At 46.3% G+C, this 18,009-nt stretch overlaps 2 protein-coding genes across 4 annotated transcripts in view; both read right to left on the bottom strand.

The window, feature by feature from the left end:
- Positions 1 to 5,256, bottom strand: part of SH3PXD2A (SH3 and PX domains 2A) — a 234,684-nt gene extending 229,428 nt beyond the window's left edge. For all 3 annotated transcript variants that reach the window (XM_072805451.1, XM_072805455.1, XM_072805452.1), the window contains exon 1: positions 5,055 to 5,256. In XM_072805451.1, coding sequence (XP_072661552.1) covers positions 5,055 to 5,126 — 72 coding nt within the window. In that variant the 5' untranslated portion in view covers positions 5,127 to 5,256. The remainder of the gene's footprint in view (positions 1 to 5,054) is intronic.
- A 12,096-nt stretch (positions 5,257 to 17,352) lies between these two features.
- STN1 (STN1 subunit of CST complex) overlaps positions 17,353 to 18,009 on the bottom strand; it is a 62,633-nt gene continuing 61,976 nt past the window's right edge. Inside the window, exon 10 of the mRNA XM_072805445.1 lies at positions 17,353 to 17,801. Within this exon, the coding sequence (XP_072661546.1) occupies positions 17,749 to 17,801 (53 nt within the window). The 3' untranslated portion in view covers positions 17,353 to 17,748. The remainder of the gene's footprint in view (positions 17,802 to 18,009) is intronic.

Genomic DNA, 18,009 nt, shown 5'->3' with positions numbered 1-18,009 from the left:
TTTATTTTTCCCTTCCCTTTACCTCTCCTCTGCCTGCCACCACACACAGTGACTCTGATCCTGACTTGTCCCCCCCAAACCCCCACTCAGCTCCCAAAAGGGTCATGATAAATGGCTGGTCGCGTTCCTATTCCAACAGCCAGCAGGATGTGGCTGGTTGTTCCATGAGCAGGAAGCTGTGTCAGATCTGTGAATCACCCCTGGATCACTTGCCTCCTTAGAGAAGGAGAAGAAACAGTTCTTGTGTGTGTGCACGTGTGTAAGAGGGAGAGACAGAGACAAAGAGAGAAAGAGACCGGGCAGGAGTGGTAACCGACGTGCAGCACTGACCTTGGGGCTAAGATCCTATGTTGACCTTGCCCTTACAGGACCACCTCTTTACTCCTCAACCTCAACCCACATGGCTTCCCTTCTGCTCAGTTTACTAGGCAGCCATCGCTAGATGGGCTCCAGGAAGCCCTCCAGGTCTGAACAGCTGTTCCTTGTTTATCTGTTTCTCTTGTGTGTTGGGTGTTCTCCACTGGGCACGTTGCCCAATTTCCCATCACACTATGAGCAGCTGGTCCTTCCTTCTTGCCTCAGCCTTCTCTTTTCTCTCAGCTTCACCTACCAAATCCAAAGCATACTCCAGCTTTCTGGTGATTGCCAGATGGAAGGAACAGCAGATGGAAACTCATATACGTTGAACATGAGTGACAGGGGCCAGGTACGAAGTAGAATGCTTTACCCAAAATTATCTCAAATCAACTTTCCAAAAGCTCTGTGAAGTTACGAGTGGGGGAAACTGAGGCTCAGAGTGGGTGGCCCAGGGTGGCACTGCCAGGAGACACCAGAGGCGGGATTCAAGCCCTGATCTGCCCCCACAGCACTTGTTCAGGAAAGGAACTGGCCCTGAGAATTGCCTCTTCTGCAGCTACATGTCTTTCTCCCACCGTAACACTGGATCCACACTCAAAGCTCTTAGAGAAAAACTGAACGGCAGAGAAATGAATGGGTCTGGAGCCAATTCCTAAAAATGTACTCCCAGGACCAAGACCAAATTCTGTGATGATTTAAACACTCAGGAGAATGTACTATTTCCACAGTGTTGATCTGTAATTTATCACCTCCCACATCCGTGGGGACCAGCCATCATCCTGGGTCTGCTCCATTCACCCTGCCTCACTGTGATCGCCCTCTGTTGCCTTCACAAACTCACACCTGTAGCATAAGGCGAATGTCCCATACAGTGAGGTGGTCCTCAATAACACCCTGCACTGCTCTCCCGCTAACATGTGAGCCTGAGCCTGGTCTCCCCTACCCTGACTCAAGTTGAGAAAGGGCTCCATTTTAGGTCCATATCCTCCTTGGGAGGCAAGCTAACCTGAGTTTACCCAGATCTGCCTTGTCCTAACTGGGAGATGCAGGGCAATCTCCAACCTCTCCAAGTTCATCCATCTGTCTAAAGGAATCAAAGCACCTACCCCAGGTTAGGGCGCATTAGGATATATTCGATGAACCGTAGGAATCACAGGAAATCGTGCACGTTAAGTATTTGGTACCACCAATGGTAACTACTAACACTGGCTATTATTTGCATTCCTGAAAGAGTCCTGTAGAGGATCAGAACGTTCATGACTGGTACTTGTCTGAAATAAACAATCAAGAAAGGAAACTACTGTAAAAGCACAATGCCTCCCAAATCCAAACAAATAATTTGCTTGTTCTAGAGAAATGAGCTTCTCTCCACCACCATAGGACTTGACATACACCTGCATGTACATGTGACTGCAAAGAATTATGGTAAACTTGCACTGATATCTTATAGAAGACTTCCAAATGAAGTAATCTGCAGGTTGCATCCAGCATTATCAGGACCATTTGAAAGACAAGCAGCCTGAAGCCAAAGCCACTTTACCCAAGGTCTCCCCAGGGGCAGCTCATAAAAGCTAAGAGAGGAACCCAACTCCATGCCAGTGAGCCTGACCTAAGCAGCAGGTGCCCACTTTCCCCAAACCCCACCCAATTAGGGGCTTGGCAGAGAGGAAGGAAGCAAGGGCTGACAGCACCATCCAAATAATAGAAGCCACTTGCCCATCTTCCGTAAACAGACTAGAGTTATAAGACCCTTGGTGTCCAAGCAGCTCCCCCTTGTCCTGGAGACAAGCACACCCTTTGCCGGATGTCCTGAGAAAAAACTTTGCAGTGTATTCCCAGTGTTCTGGAGCCAGCAGAACAGCCTCCTGCTTGGGCCCCAGGCCTCTCATCAGCCAGCTTCAGCTAACGTGCACATCCCATAAAACCTCTCTGCTCTGCAATTTGCCAAACCACAGACTAAGAATTCACCATCAGTGGAGGAGAGGCGGGAAGGGGGCATGCTTCTCCAGTGCAGAGGACTTCCAGAACATCTGTGACTTGGGCGCAGCGCGTCCTGCCAGCCACCCATACCAGAGTGTACCTTACACAGAACACTTGACTTCTGGTGTGTGGCATCTACTGTGCAAGGGCAAAGAGAGGAGGAGATCCTAAGCTTCAGAGGCACAGGCTCCCCCAACCTGTTTCTCCTGTCCCTATGAGCCCTGCTGACACTATCTATTATTAGGGCCCCTGTCCTTATATTATGCCCCATTAATGCCCCAAATATGTAGGAACCTCTTACGATCACCAGATATTTGTCTTCCTGGTCAACTCCAACCAGACTTAAGGTACTTTGACAAACAAAACCCACACCCTGGGCAAAACGCCAGGTAAACCTAGGTGCCGTGAAGAGCTAGATTGCAAGTGACTTCCCCCCCTTCTGGTTCTCAGATTCCCCATCTGTAAGATGAAGGGGTGGAGCCTCATGAGTCCGGCCAGCTCCACAATTCCACAACATATAACACTTTCTCCTTTAATTGTTTTATACAACCTTAGTTTAGAGCTCTGGATGGCCCCAACTGTTCAGTGACATCACTCCCTGCCCCAAACATAATGCCGATTCTTACATGGGAAGCAGAGATGTCCTGGGAAACACTGTCCATAAAAAGGGAGGCAATGATCATTTCAAGGGAATTACACAGGACTTTTGTGTTTTTCACATAGAACAAGTTATTATCAATCTTAAAACCCAAAATCTTTCTTCCTTTTTTGCCAGACCATTAATAGCTGCTTTTCAAAAGTGCTTTCTTAGTCAGAATCTCACCAATAATAAGCTACCATTTAGTGCGTGCCTGTTCTCTGCCAGGAACTGTGCTAAGTGCTTTTCATGGATGATCTCATTTAATTCTCCAGACAACCCTATGAAATAGGTACTATTATCATCCTCACTTTAAAAATGAGGAACCCTCCCACGAGGTTAAATAACTTGCTCCAAGTCACAAAGCTAGTTAGTACTTGACCAAGGCTTTGAATAAGACCCTCTACCTCAGAGCCCTAGCACTAACCACCCTCCCTCTACTGTCTGTGGTGGATTCTCTCTTGCTTTAGCAACATTTCTGGCTTGTTGCCAGTACACCCTAACTTGTAATCTTGGACATCACTGGTTAGAGCTAAGATGTGATGTTTCACTAAAAATCAAGAGCAGGGAGAAAGCACCTGCCTGGGTCTCAGAGCAGAGAGTGCCATCTGTTGAAAGTAGGCCAGGCTTCACTGAGGACTACAAAGAGAACCCCTAAAACTTAGCCTGTGACATGTAGGAAAAACAGTAAGTGAGGCCAACTTGATACTAAGGGCTGGGAGGTTCAAATGGACATCTATCTGTACCTGGAGTAGGTGACCACATAGTGACCCAAGTCCTCCGAAACAAGCTTTCTTGAAATGGCAGCTTTCTTGAAATGAAGATGCTTGCTGAGCCAGGTAACATGAAAGGAACAACTCTCCCACCCACCTCACCTCTCTGTCTGGTCAGGAACCAGACTCCTTAGTTTACCTCCTCTCCAATCTGAGCCCTGGCCCATTTATTGCACTCCCCCCAAAAACCGCAAAAAGACAAAACACCCAAAGTTCAGAGCTACTGGTGATAAAGACAGAAAGAGTAGCCTGAGGCTGACATTGGCACAAAACCCAGGCCTCTTTCAACAGGGAAATGAAAGGCATTTCTCAGAGATCAATGTGCAGTCTAGGGCAGCACCCTACAACCTGTTCTAACCGTTAAAATGAATGCTTTGGGCATTCTGAGTACCCCCTTTAAGCGCCTAACTTGCAAGTAAGATGCAGTCCTCCTGCTTCAGATGCCTCGCTGTGTCTTCTATCTCAAGTATAGGGGCAAAGCTTCAGACAGGCGTCCTCAGCCGTCAAGGACAGCATGTTTACTTCCCAAGGTGCGAAGGATGGGAAGACAGGACCGGCTGAGATGAAAGGGGACGGGTCACCCAGTCCCCGGAGCTCGGCTCAATCAACCTTAGCCCCTTCTCATTAATCGTGGGGCAGGAAGGGGGAGGGGCAGCCAGCCGTTCCTTGGAGACCACGGCAAACACTGGCCTCCCCGTGTCTGGAGACGGAGCATCACTTAAGAGGAAATGAACCCGGTTAAGGGTCACGTCCAGAGAAGGGATAAAAGGAAAAGCCACAATTCTCCTCACACCGACGGACACAATGACTTGAAGAAGGAAACCAAAGCTGGGGGCCGAGGGTGGAGGTGGGGCGGGGGGCGCGGCGGCTTCCCTGGGCCCCCAGAGCCCCGCCTAGGGAGCCGGAGCCCAGGACCGCGCGGGGCTCCCCGCCCCCGGCGAGCCCCCAAAGCCTCACGGTCCCGTCAGCCTGGGCGGCCCAAGCCCCAGGGAGGGCCGGGGAGATGCTCTTTCCCCACGGAGCTTCTCGGCCAGGGTTTGGCGAAAGCTCCCCCCACCATCCATCAAAGCTCAGGCGCACGGATGACTTCACCGCTGTAACAGACAAGGGCAGCCACTTGCCAATTCCAATGCCAAAAAAAGAAATCGGGGGGCGGGGGGGCGGTAGGAGTGGAGAAAGGGCAGAGAAGGCTTCCCTGGAGATCACAGCCTGCAGAGACAGTCCACAGCCAGCTCCGGGACTGGGGGGGGGGGGCGCCCCGGGGTCTCCGGCCAGCCCCCCGCAGGGCTCGCGCGGGCAGGACTCACGTAGTGCTTGGAGGGGTTCCTCCGCTTCTCCACGTCCACCACCGTGGCATCTTGCACGCAGTAGGCCAGCATCTTCCCCCCCAACAAAGCGAGTGGCGCCCTCCGGCGGCGTCACCTTCTCATCCCGGTCGGGCTGCGGCTCCTGCTCCCGCTGCCCGGGCCCCGGCGCCCTCGGGCACGGCCCCGGGGCGCGGACGGTCCGGGGGTGCGGGCGGCCCGTGGGCGGCTCCGTGGGCGGCTCCGTGGGCGGCTCCGTGGGCGGCTCCGTGGGCCCGCCGCGCGCCCCTTCCCTCCCGCGCCGCCGCCGCCGCCGCCGCTCTCCGCCCGCCCGCTCTGGCCGCCCCGCGGGTCCGGCGGGAACTGGCGGAGCGGAGGAGGGGCGGGGGTGTGTCCCTCCGGCGGGGGGACGGGGCGGGGGCCCCGGAGCCTGCTGTCAGCGCGCGGGGAGCGGCTGGCGGCGCCCCCTCGCCGCGCTCGGGCTCCGGGGGGCTCGGCGCCGGCGGAGGCTGTGGGCGCAGGAGGCGGAGGCGGGGCCGGGCCGGCAGGGAGGGGAGGGGAGGGGAGGGGAGGGGAGGGGAGGGGAGGGGAGGGGAGGGGAGGGGCCCGGGCCCGGGGGAGGGGCTCGGGGCCGCGGGGAGGGGGCTGCGGCCGGGCCTGGAGACCCGCGCCCGCCGGCGCCCCCCGCCCAGCCCTGAGCGCCGCGCGGTGGCTCCGGCCCGAGGAGGCCGGGGAAGGGAACCCAGCGCCCCCCGCCGGGCCCTCCTCTTGGAGCCGCTCCGTGCCTTTTTGTCCCCACCTCCGCGTCCCCCTCCCACTCCCACCCCCAGATCCCTGTGATGAAAAGTAGTGCTTTACTGCCCAGGCTCCCCGAGGAGGACACGGGGACGGGGACGGGCCGGCGGTAAATCCTCCAAACCAGACCCTCTTCTGATGAACCACCTGCCCTCCCTGTGGGTCACAGAGGGTGGATTCTCCCCGGAAATGGGATCGATCCCCTGCCCGAGTCGTCCATCGATCTGGCCCCGTGTAAATAACCTGGGACATCATTTACCAGTGAGGCGACAAGGCTCTGCGTAACAGCACTGCCTGAAGCCCAGGGCTCCCCTGGGAACCTTCCCAGGCGGGCAAGGAGGGGAGGGACCACACAGTGGTGGGAACATCCACCGGGTCGGCCCCCCACCCTACACCCCTGTTCGTCATTGGCCCCCCCGGCTCTGGATGTCTCACCACTTCTCCTTCTGGGCTGGGAAACTGACTTGCGGCCACTTGTCCATCCCTGGACTTGGAGCACAATTACTATTTAATTGAATTTACACACAGACCCCCTCCCCCCCATCTATTTCATCTATTCTTTTTCATTCTAGCTTCAAATATTTAAAGAGGTAGTATTTTCACGATTAATTTTATTGTTTCACGAACACAATAAAGCTTTGTGACCATGGACCAATGTGAAACATCTGAAATTGGGATAAAGAGTTTTATGACCTTATTGTATTAAAAGTTTCTTCCCTACGCTGGTCAGAACCCATGTACCAATCTAAGATTATTCACACATTTGCTTGGGACAGAATACCCCACTACTCCTCTGTCCTTCTTGATAAAGGATGCTAGAACACCAAGGGATGGCACTATCTAAATATTTGACCTTGAGCAAATCACTTAATGCCGTAGGGATTAGAGTCACCTTATGGTTTTCTTTTGTCAAATGTGGGTGCTGAACTAAATGGTTTTTTAAAAAATATTTTTTTAATTTTATTTTTATTTATTCATGAGAGACACACAGAGAGAGGCAGAGACACAGGCAGAGGGAGAAGTAGGCTCCATGCAGGGAGCCCAATGTGGGACTCAATCCCGGGACTCCAGGATTACGCCCTGAGCCAAAGGGGCTAAACTGCTGAGCCATCCAGGCGTCCCAAAAATATTTTTATCTAAAAAAATTTTTTTAAGATTTTATTTATTTGAGAGAGACAGAGACAGAGAAAGCGAGAGACCACATGAGCAGGGAGAAGGAGAAGCAGGCTCAATGTGGGGCATGACCTGAGCTGAAGGCAGACACTTAACCAAGTGAGCCACCCAGGTGCCCCACTAAAAAGTCTTTCAAGATTCCTTCCTGCATATACTGAGAGTTTGGAAACTCTCAGCAGTCCTTACTCCTGTGGGCATAGTTTCGAGTTCTTTGTTTTTAATTATTAGCTGGTATGGCATTTGACATTTAAAAAATAAATAATGTATCAACTAAGCATCTACTCTATGTTCCTTTATAAGACATTAAGAGAGAAAAGAGAGAGAATTCAATTAATGTTTGTGGAACTGAAAACTGAGTCCAACTGACCAATGCTTATCCCTTCCCTCAAAGAGTAGGGTGTCCAGTTAAGAAACGGGGATATCACTAACTCTGTATCTAATAAAATGTGTATTAGGACTCCAGAAAATGGGACTCAGAGCAGTCAAGGGGAGCTTCATGGAGGAGGCTGCCCTGTGCTGGGGCCCTGGAGGATAGGCAGAGTTTGGAACACCTTGGAACACTCTGCCTCCCCTGAACTCTTCTAGGCCAGCAGCACTTGTCCCGAGCTGTCTTGACATGTGTGTATTTGTCCGTAACAGACTTCATTTCTTCTGAAAGCGCCTCTTCTAGGCTAGGATCCACTCCGAACATGATTCTAAGCACAGGGAGGGCAGACCAAAGGCTCCATGCTCCTCCACCATTCTAGTGACTTAGTCCTTGCCTGCAGGCGTCGGTCTTTTCCTAGCCTGAGAAACCCCAGACAACCTGATAGCTCTTAAATTCAGGGTCTTGGGGCACCTGGGTGGTTCAGTGGTTGAGCATCTGCCTTTGGTTCAGGCCATGATCCTGGGGTCCTGAGATTGAGTCTCGCATCAGGCTCCCCGCAGGGAGCCTGCTTCTCCCTCTGCCTATGTCTCTGCCTCTCTCTGTGTGTCTCTCATGAATAAATAAAATCTTTAAAAAAAAAATTCAGGGTCTTGACATACAACTTGAATACTCCCAACTTCCCCTTGTGCTCCCAAATTACCTCAATTAAAGGGAGCAACTGAGTGGAAGCATCCATCCCACTTTAAGCACTTCTTCCTGTTCAGCATACTTTTACTGAGTGCCGGGCGCTCCCCAGAAATGACTGACATTGGCCAAAGGCCCCTTGGAGAGGGGACCATGTCCCCATCATGCTTGGCACATAGTGGGTACATTGACTGGTCTGTGTTGAAAACATCTGCTCAAGTAGCTAGCAGTGCTGTAGAAGAGTAGGTAAATCCCTATTTTTGCCCCCTCCATCTATGAATTGGGGATGACTTCAGTCCGAGGACATTGTGAGAGTTCAAATGATACAATATAATCATAAAAATGCCAAATAAAAGTTTAAGATAAATAAGGGAAAGAGGACTCAAACTAAAGATGCAAACTGATGGATGCCTGAAAATCTGATTTTTCCAAAACAGCTCATTGTAAGATGCTTAGTTAGAACAAAGATTCTTCCAACTGGAATGGATCCAAGAAATTATTTATTCCTCTAATTCTACAGAGAAGCAAGCTGAGGCAGAGAGAAACTAAGCAAGTTGCCTGATGCCACAGAGCCAGGTAGTCCCAGGCCAGCAGTCTTTCTCCCCCACCCCCTCCATGCTTAGGAGCCTATTCAGAGGCAAGAAACGTTCATTGAAAGAGCACACTCCGTGCACTGACAAACATCTGCAGATCCAGAATGTTTCTTTCCCTTGAAGCCCGAGTCTCCCATTCCATTCTCTGTCCATACAAGCATCACATAGCTGCCTGGACCCCCCAGCAAGGCGGGATGTCTGTCAAGGGCAGGGACTGTGTGTGTCTCCCTGGAAATCCCATCAACTCCCCCCACACGGAGCCCACCTTGCTTCCTCTCCCATGTAGTCTTCATGACCACGCCAAACACAGGAAAGCACTGAAAACCGTTAAATGCTAAACAAAGGCACAGTAGCACTCTCTTCCCTTTTCAGAAAGTTGATGGCGATTGCTAACCACTCCTTTGGTCACTAATCCCACATTGCCCTACGACAGCTCCACTGCGACTGCATTGAACCCCGATCAACACCTTCTGTTGCTCTTGAATTTAGTTGTGCTTATGTTGTGCCTTCTAGACCAGTAAGAAGGCTGTGAAGGTCTGGAGGACTGTGACCACAGACTCTGGCACCACCCTTTCCCTCCCTGCCCCCGCCATAGCACCCCACCACCTGCTGCACATCCCCCCATGCAACACAAGGCTCTCTCCATTCCAGGCACTCAAGGGATAGTTGTCTTCTTAAATTTCTGGGCTCTCAACAGATATCTGTAGGTGCTGATGATAAAAGTGATGTCTAAGAAGAGCTCAACAGAGCTCTGGAACAGGATTTACACAACCCGGGTCACTTGCTCAACCACAATCCAGACTTGTGACATTGACGTTACTTCCCTTCTCTGGGTCTCTGACGATTTTTCTGGTCCCTTCCATGCCACAGAATGGTGGGAGACTGCTATGTAAAGTGAGGTATAGGTGGACTCTTCCCCAGAGATGTATAAATTTGAGTGAAATTTGGGGCCCCCTCCTGGCCAAAGTGGTTTTAGCACCTTTAACTCCAACAGCTGGCCCCAAGGTATCCCTTTCAGTCCTCAGCTGACCTCTGGCCAGGTATGAATGACCTGACAATTTATAGACTGTGAGCATCCAGGGCATTTGTGTTTCTCTTCCCACCACCCTCCCACCCCCCGTCTCTCACTCTTTCTCTTTCAGATCAACCTTAGTAGTCTTATGTTTGGGGAGTGTGTTAAAGATAGTCCCTCCTGAATTTGGAATAGACAATGAGGTCAACTTCCATTTTCTCCAGAGAAAGGTAAATTGCTGGCCAGACTTTGCCTCTCTTGCTGTGGAATGGGATCAGGATGAGGTGCCAGGACTGCCCTATCTGCTCAGCCCCACTATTCAATAATTGCAGCCATAATAACGGACCCCTCCTGTTTGCCAAACCATCAGATGGGGGAAGCCACCTCTACCTGTCTCCCAAAACAATAAGAATATCAACAAAGTCTCAACAGGTGTCTTTACATGGTGTCATGGAGTCTCAGCCTCTTGTCTTAGCCTTGACTCTGGTAAGGGTTCTTAGGCAGCAGAATTTTTTGATAGAACCGCTTTCAAGTTTCAGCCTTAGCAAATGACCATGCCCCTGGAATACCAAAGGGAAATCTGATAACTTGCATGGCCAAAGATGATAAGGACACAATCAGAGTCACAGAGGGGAAAAAAGTATTCTATAACTCCAGACATCTGGTGCCTCAACCAGTGCATTGTGTTTTAAGACCCGCAGGATAGGAGTGTGGACAATTTCAGACATCTATCTCAGCTACTGAGCATGCCTTCAAGTATACTCCTCCCTGGTAGGGGGTTACCGGCATCATCTTATATAAAAGATCAGTCTGCCTAGTTCCATTTAACCATAAGCCACCAAAGATTTTCTTTTTCAAAATCCCCTGGATTTTCCAGAAGCCAGCAAACCCTAAATTGGCCACTGGATGACAAAAAGAACAGAAAAAAAAAAAAAAACCCTTGGGGAATTCAAAGGCAGTTTCTTTAAATAGCCTGAAGCCACAAATAACCAAAAATATGAGTCTGGTTTTGGTTTGACCCTCTTGTCTTTTTTTCAGTTCTGTATTCAAAAAATGTTTTGAACTCATATGTCTATTTCAGGTGAAAGAATCAAGACTCTGAAAGTCAGGTCTGACTCCAACTTATATCCTGGTTTCTCTGTCCCGAGCAGAAGATATCCCCATAGTTGATCCCTTGCTTACCCCCTTAGGCTAGAGCAATTACGGGGAAGCTCTTGTAGTAGGCTGGGTTTTCCTACCTGGGTGAACCTGGAGGGGATTTGGACTGTCAACAAGGTGTTGCCCTAGGCTGATTTCTATGATCACTTTGATTCCTTTTACTGCTTACTATATGAATAGTGCATACCTTTGTTAAGACTGGTTTACAAGTGCAAAAAATTGAGCTAGGCCAGCTAAAAAAAGAAGGGGCTTTATTTATTTTTTTTTTTTTTAAAGAAGGGGCTTTATTTCCAATATACAGCAGTGTCTCCTTATCCACAGACATTGAGGCTTCTCAGTAGAAGCAGGAAGGAGCAAATCTTTGAGAACATGCTCATTGCCCCCCATCACTTATCTCTGCTTAGCACTGTGTGTTCTGGTTCATTCTTCTCTATCTGCAGACTGTTTTTCTCTGCTTCTCTACCTACACAGCAAGAGCCCCCCAGGGCCCAAGTGTCTACCAGTTCCTCAATTCCAGACACACATAGGACTCACCAATTGCCTCTGGAGTCCAGATCTGAGTTCCCAGGAAAAATAATCTCATTGGCCCAGTGTGAGTCATGTGTCCACCCTGACCCAATCAATTACCAATGGGGTGGAGTCAAGTATTCTAAACATTTCTCTTGAGAGCCAACCAGTCTTCTAAGAAAAAAGACTGATTTGAGTGACCCACACGCCCCAGAATACACCTACTAAATTACTGTTTACCTTTTCAAGGACTTCATCTGTTTATTCACTCAATGGAAATTGAAGCTATCCACAAGTTCACCCACTCTGCCAGGACCTGTGGCTAAGTGTGGGGCAAGCCAGACCAAAGTCCTTGTTCTCAGAGAATTGTATCACCTTTAAGGAAGATATACATTGTTTTAAAAATCATTCAAATAAATGTAAAATTATAATCGTGACAAATGTTATCAAGGTGAGGCAATCATACTAAAGTGTGAAATGGTGGTGATCTCTAGGGGTGGGAAAGTAAAAACTTAAATTTTAAAAATTAATTTATTTAAAATTTTAAAATTCTATAGTTCATATATCTGTAATAATAATTTGTTTAAATTGCATTTTGAAAGCATACTATGATCCCTTGGTGAAAGGCCCAGGGGATGACGACAGCTAGAAATCTGCAGTGCAATACAAGAGGTGAAAATAGCTTGGAGTAGGATGATGATGTTGGGGTGAAGTGATGGGGATTGTAGGAGGTAGAGTGACCCCTGTTTGGTAATGTTGGTCAGGGATGAGGAAAACCGAGGTGCTAAGGACAGCTGTAGGTTCATGGCCTGTATAACTGAGAGGATGGTGGTGCTCTTCAGTTTTCCAACTTCATTTAGTCTGTGGGGACTGATCTGGTCAATATCAAAAGTTCCCTTTAGCTATTATCATTATCACCACCATCATCATCATAGTAACAATAACAATGGTAATCTCGGCAATGTTTTTTATAGTAATCTTTTTAAATTTTTTGTTTATTTAAGAAAGAGAGCACGAGCAGGTGAAGGTGGGGAGAAGCAGAGGGAAAGGGAGAAGCAGGCTTCCCACTGAGTAGGGAGCCTGAATTGAAGCTTGATTCCAGGACTCCAGGATCATGACCTGAGCCGAAGGCAGACATTTAACCCTCTGACCCACCTAGGTGCCTCTATAGTAATGTCTTTATTTTTAAGATTTTACTTATTTATTTGAGAGACAGCATGAGAGAGAGAGAGAGAGAGAGAGAGAGGGAACACAAGCAGCGGTGAAGAGTAGAAGCAGAGGGAGAAGCAGACCCCTCCTGAGCAGGGAACCTGACACAGAACTTGATCCCAGGACCCTAGGATCATGATCTAACCTGAAGGCAGACATGTAACTGACTGAGTCATCCAGGCACCCTATAGTATTTTTTTAAAGATTTTACTTATTTGAGGGGTGCCTGGGGGCTCAGTCAGTTGAGCATCTGCCTTTGGCTTGAGTCCTGATCTCGGGGTTGTGGGATCAAGCCCCATGTCAGGCTCCCTGCTTGGCCAGGAGCCTGCTTCTTCCTTTCCCTCTCGCTCGCCCCTCCTCCCCTCACTTGTGCTCTCTTTCTCTTTCTCTCAAATAAATAAAATCTTTTTATTTTTAAAAAGATTTTACTTATTTGAGAAAGAGTATGCATGAGTGGAGGGAAGGGCAAAGGGAGAGAGAATCTCAAGCAGACTCTGCACTGAGCAGGGAGCCCACCATGGAGCTGGATCTCATGACCCTGAGATTATGACCTGATCTGAAATCAAGAGTTAGTTGCTAAACCAACTGATCCACCCAGGCTCCCCTCTCAGCAATAGTTTATTAAGCCTCTGCTGTGTGCTGAATGAGCACCATGTTCATGTATTTATTCTACAAATGGGAATTTAGTCAAAACAAGAATGTCCTTCTTGGTGAAGTTCACAGTCTAGGTGGAGGAAACAATGAATTAGGCAGGGGGAAAAAAAATCAAGATTTGGGGGTCCCTTCAGATCTCTATTTTTTATTGTTTTAAAGATTTTATTTATTTATTCATGACAGACACACACACACACACACAGAGAGAGAGAGAGAGAGAGAGAGAGAGGCAGAGACACAGGCAGAGGGAGAAGCAGGCTCCACACAGGGAGCCCGATGTGGGACTCTATCTTGCGTTTCCAGGATCACACCCCGGGCTGAAGGGAGCGCTAAACCACTGGGCCACCGGGGCTGCCCAGATCTCTGTTTTTTAAATATTTGTTTGGTATTTATTTAATGAGAGCTGGGATAAATAAATTTTCTATTACATGTGCACTTCTTTCTCTATTTTCAGAGTAAGGCATTTATTAAATGGCTTGAAAGCAGTGTGTTCTGAATCATCTTTTATTTCATGGTTTTCCATACTTGGATAATGTCACTCACATACTTCCATGAGTAAAAGTAACTTACATGGATATAGCTTCAAACTCTTAAAAATATTTTAAGAGCATCTTTCTTCTTCTTCTTCTTCTTCTTCTTCTTCTTCTTCTTCTTCTTCTTCTTCTTCTTCTTTCTTCTTCTTCTTCTTCTTCTTCTTCTTCTTCTTCTTCTTCTTCTTCTTCTTCTTCTTCTTCTTCTTCTTCTTCTTCTTCTTCTTCTTCTTCTTCTTCTTCTTCTTTTTCTTCTTCTTCTTCTTCTTTCTTCTTCTTTCTTCTTTCTTCTTTTTTTTTTTTTAACTTTCATGGAGGTCAGATGTTTCCTATATTTTGAAGTTCTCTCTCTCTCTCTCTTTTACTTTTGGGGGAGGGGAGAGGAGGAAGTTTTCTGAATAGTTAACTTCTTGGGAAGCATATTAAAAGTTTGAACTTACTTAAAACCAACCATTCCTCCCAAGGAAACAGCTCTAGGCCATGGATTACTGCACATTGACCTTGCAGCTGGGGGTGACCACTGCTGACTTACAGGGCTGTCTGCTGGCCAGGGTCAGAGCTGGCCCAGCCCAGTCTACAAGTGCAAAGCATCCTGTACAGGCACACTGCAAGAATGCTCCACAGAGATGGGAGGTGCTAGTGAGGAGGGATTTGTAATTTCCACTTGGAGGATACTTTAATGTGGCAGGAACTGGACCTTTTTGTGCCAGGAGATCCTTGGAAAATCCCACCCTTTCAGGCCAAAACTTAGCTATTTGTCTACCCTGCTTAGCACACGGTAGATTGCCACTGTTCAGATTTTTAGAAACAAAATAGAAAACTCTCACCAATGGATAGCCAAGAAACCATGTAGATGATGTCTGATTATTAAGTCATGATACTATTAAAACATAAGAATGCCAGCTCTATAAACACAGAGATGCTGGTCTGTTTTCTTAACCTGACACACCCCCAGTGTTGAGAACAATATCTGACATACAAGTTTTCATTAACTAAACTGTAGTGAATATTTTTTACTTTTTTGAGCCATATGATCTTTGTTGTAACCACTGAACTCTGTATAATATGCCCATACTATAACCCTGTAATTTCATTCCTAGTATAGATCCAAGGGAAATTAGTGCATATGTCCACATAAAAAATGTACTAAAGGATTTACACCGTATTCGTCCTAATTATTCAAAACTGAAAGCCACTCTGATGTCCACTGAAGCTGAGTGGATCAATAAATGGCATTACATTCATACAATAGGATACTATACATACCAGTGACAAAGAACAAACAATTGCTATGTACAACACTAGATGATTGCAGACACAATGTTGAGCAAAAAAGAGACAGACTCAAAGGGCACCTACTGTATGATTTCAAGTATATAAAGTTCAAAACAACCAAAATTAATTTATGGAGGTAGAGATCATATTAGTGGTTGCCTTTAAGAAGTATAAACTGGGAGAGGGTACAAAAAACTGTGGGTGCTGGAAATGGTCTTCCTCTTGGTCTGGGGGGAAGTTCAAAGCCATGTACTAGAGTCAATTACTTCAGTGTTATTTATATATATACCTTGCTGGGGACTGAATGTGTAACCCACCCCCCAAAAGTTCTTCTTTCGAAACCCTAATTCCCAGTGTGATGGTATTTGGAGATGGGGACTTTGGGAGGTAATTAGGTCAGGAGGGTGGAGCCCTTATGATGGGATTAGTGCCCTTATAAAAAGAGACATAAGACAGTTTGTTTCTTCTCTCTCTCTCCTGCCCTACCCGACCTCCCACCTATATGAAGAAACCAGGAGGAGAGTTCTCACCAGACCCATCCATCCTAGCATTCTGATCTCATACTTACCAGACTCCAGAACTGTGAGAAATAAATGTCTGTTGTTTAAGCCACTTGGCCTATGAAATTCTTGTTATAGTGGCCAGAATCAACTAACACAGATCTCAATTTTTTAAAAAAAATGAATAAAATAAAACTAAACAAGTCAGTCTGAATAAATCTCCACAAGATTCTGGTGAATAAAAACAATGCACGTTGCAGAAGGATATGTACAGTATACCATTTATGTAAACGTTAAAAATTTTAAAAATACTATATATAATACGCATATGTTTAGGGGCATATACACCTGTGGTTAAAATACTTAAAGTGGACAGGAAGAAAACATACCAACTTCAGGATAGTGGTGAGAGAAGGGAACCAAAAGATTCTGTAATTATAGTAATACATGTCCTTTTAAAAAAAGAATTAAATGTGATAAAATGCTCTTATTTGTCAAACTTGGGTTAGGAGAACTTGTTTTTCATATTACTGTCTGTACTGAGAAGTATGTTTGAAATATTTAGAATTTTAAAATTCTTTAAAGTGGAAATATAAAATCAATCAGTAGGGACAATGAATGTGCTTTGATAGGCATGGAAATCTGGTTATGGATTCAGTTCCAGGTTTATATCAGTTTCAGCCATCTATTTTTATATTTTGTTATTGTTACCCAGCATCAGGTGGTTCTTGATTCACACAGAGATAGTCCTTGCAAATAGTAACAGTCTTTATGCCACTTGTCTGGCAGTCTTCTGACACATTAATGAAACTGTTCCAGAAGCTTGCAAGAAGAGTGACAAGAATTTTCTGTTTCAGTTATATTACTAATAATAACTAACAACTGCTCACATTCTTAAATTGACTCTATTTCTAGGTCAGTGAAGGGTTCCTCTTCTAGATTTTGCTTTCATTGCTCAGTAAAAAGTATTATTCAGAAATGCTTTGTAACTTTATAAAATGTTCAATGGGGCCATTTGAAAAATCTGGTATCTTTGAGTCTTAATGGGTCACATATCTTACAAAATTTCAAGTATTACTTCTTTAAAAAAATTTTATTTTATTTTATTTTATTTTATTTTATTTTATTTTATTTTATTTGATAGAGTGGGAAAGAGGGAGAGAGAGAACGAATGGGGTATGGGGCTGAGGAAGAAAGACAAACACTCTGCTGAGCACAGAGCCCAATGCTACGACCCTGGGATCATAACCTGAGCCAAAGGCAGACTCTTAATAGACTGAGTCACTCAAACACCTCAGTATTACTTTTTAATATAGAGCTGTGACTTAAGTCTTGATGTCATTGCTAACACTTTATCTTTTTTTTTTTGGCTAACAATATATCTTAAAGCACTCAATACTTTAAATTCTCAACATAAAATAAAATCCCAATCTTGCAATACAGCTTCAGCCTTCTCAGGTTTGTAAAAATACCAGCTGAACCGTTACATCTAAATTTAATTCATTTAAATAAAGGAAGTATTTCCCTAGTAACAGGTTTTCTTTAGCCAAATAGAGAATAATTTATTTCCTCATTTGAAATGGTCACATCAGCATCTTGCTCTGGCCTGAAAAGTAAAAAGTAAATTCTAGATCTCATTGCCCATGTTATTATTACAATAATCCAAAAAAAGTCTAACGAGTCTTCAGTGTGAAGACTGCACATCAGCGAGACTGCACACACACACCATGCATTTTAAGAGTCTGTGTTCTTGATAATGGCTAATGCTTACTGTGCGTATCATACTTTAACCAAACTGAGTTTGCTCCTGGGTGAATCATAAATAGAAACTACACCAGGTAGAGTTGTCACACAAAGGAAACTTTATTTGCAGCCAATAAGGAGAACACAAGGAATAACTTCCAAAGCCATGACTCCCTGGGCAAGAGTGAATAGGTTCTTTTTATTTAGGGTTAGGATGAATATTTAGAAAGGGGAACCTTGTCATTATATGTAAAGGTTCCCACGGGCATAAGCTTGCTCATGTGCCTTAAGGAAACATGACTATACATACATTGCATGTTCTGTAAGTGATGCTTGTGATCTGCCTTGAGTGGAGATTTTACTATTTCATTGAGGTAAAGGTAACTGTTGGTCTCTTGGACTCCATGGGTCACTCCATGGTCCATCTGTGCAGGTGTGAGTTGGGGGTTAAGTTCAAATTGGTGTGGGTGGGCTGGAGCTCTTCATCCCAGCAGTTGTTAGTGCTGTGAGGGGTAGTTTCTGTTTCTTCCTGGGATGCTATGCCTGTGAGCTGCAAAGAAGAGCGTAAGGAAAAATGTGGAACCAAAGTCAGTGGGTGGGTTTAGGCAGGTGAGCAGTAAGAGTCAGGTCTTGGGGTCCAGCTGTTGACAATGTGACACTGAACCCTGGCTTATGAAACAACTTGACAGAAGACACTACTTCCTCACTCCCCCCGACCTGAATAATTATTTTCTCACCATCTGAATGTTACTACTATA

Source organism: Canis lupus, chromosome 29 (genome assembly GCF_048164855.1).
Source record: "Canis lupus baileyi chromosome 29, mCanLup2.hap1, whole genome shotgun sequence".
NCBI classification, from domain to species: Eukaryota; Metazoa; Chordata; class Mammalia; order Carnivora; family Canidae; genus Canis; species Canis lupus.
The sequence above is the reverse complement of the archived record's forward strand: the minus strand, read 5'-3'. Positions and strand labels throughout refer to the sequence as shown.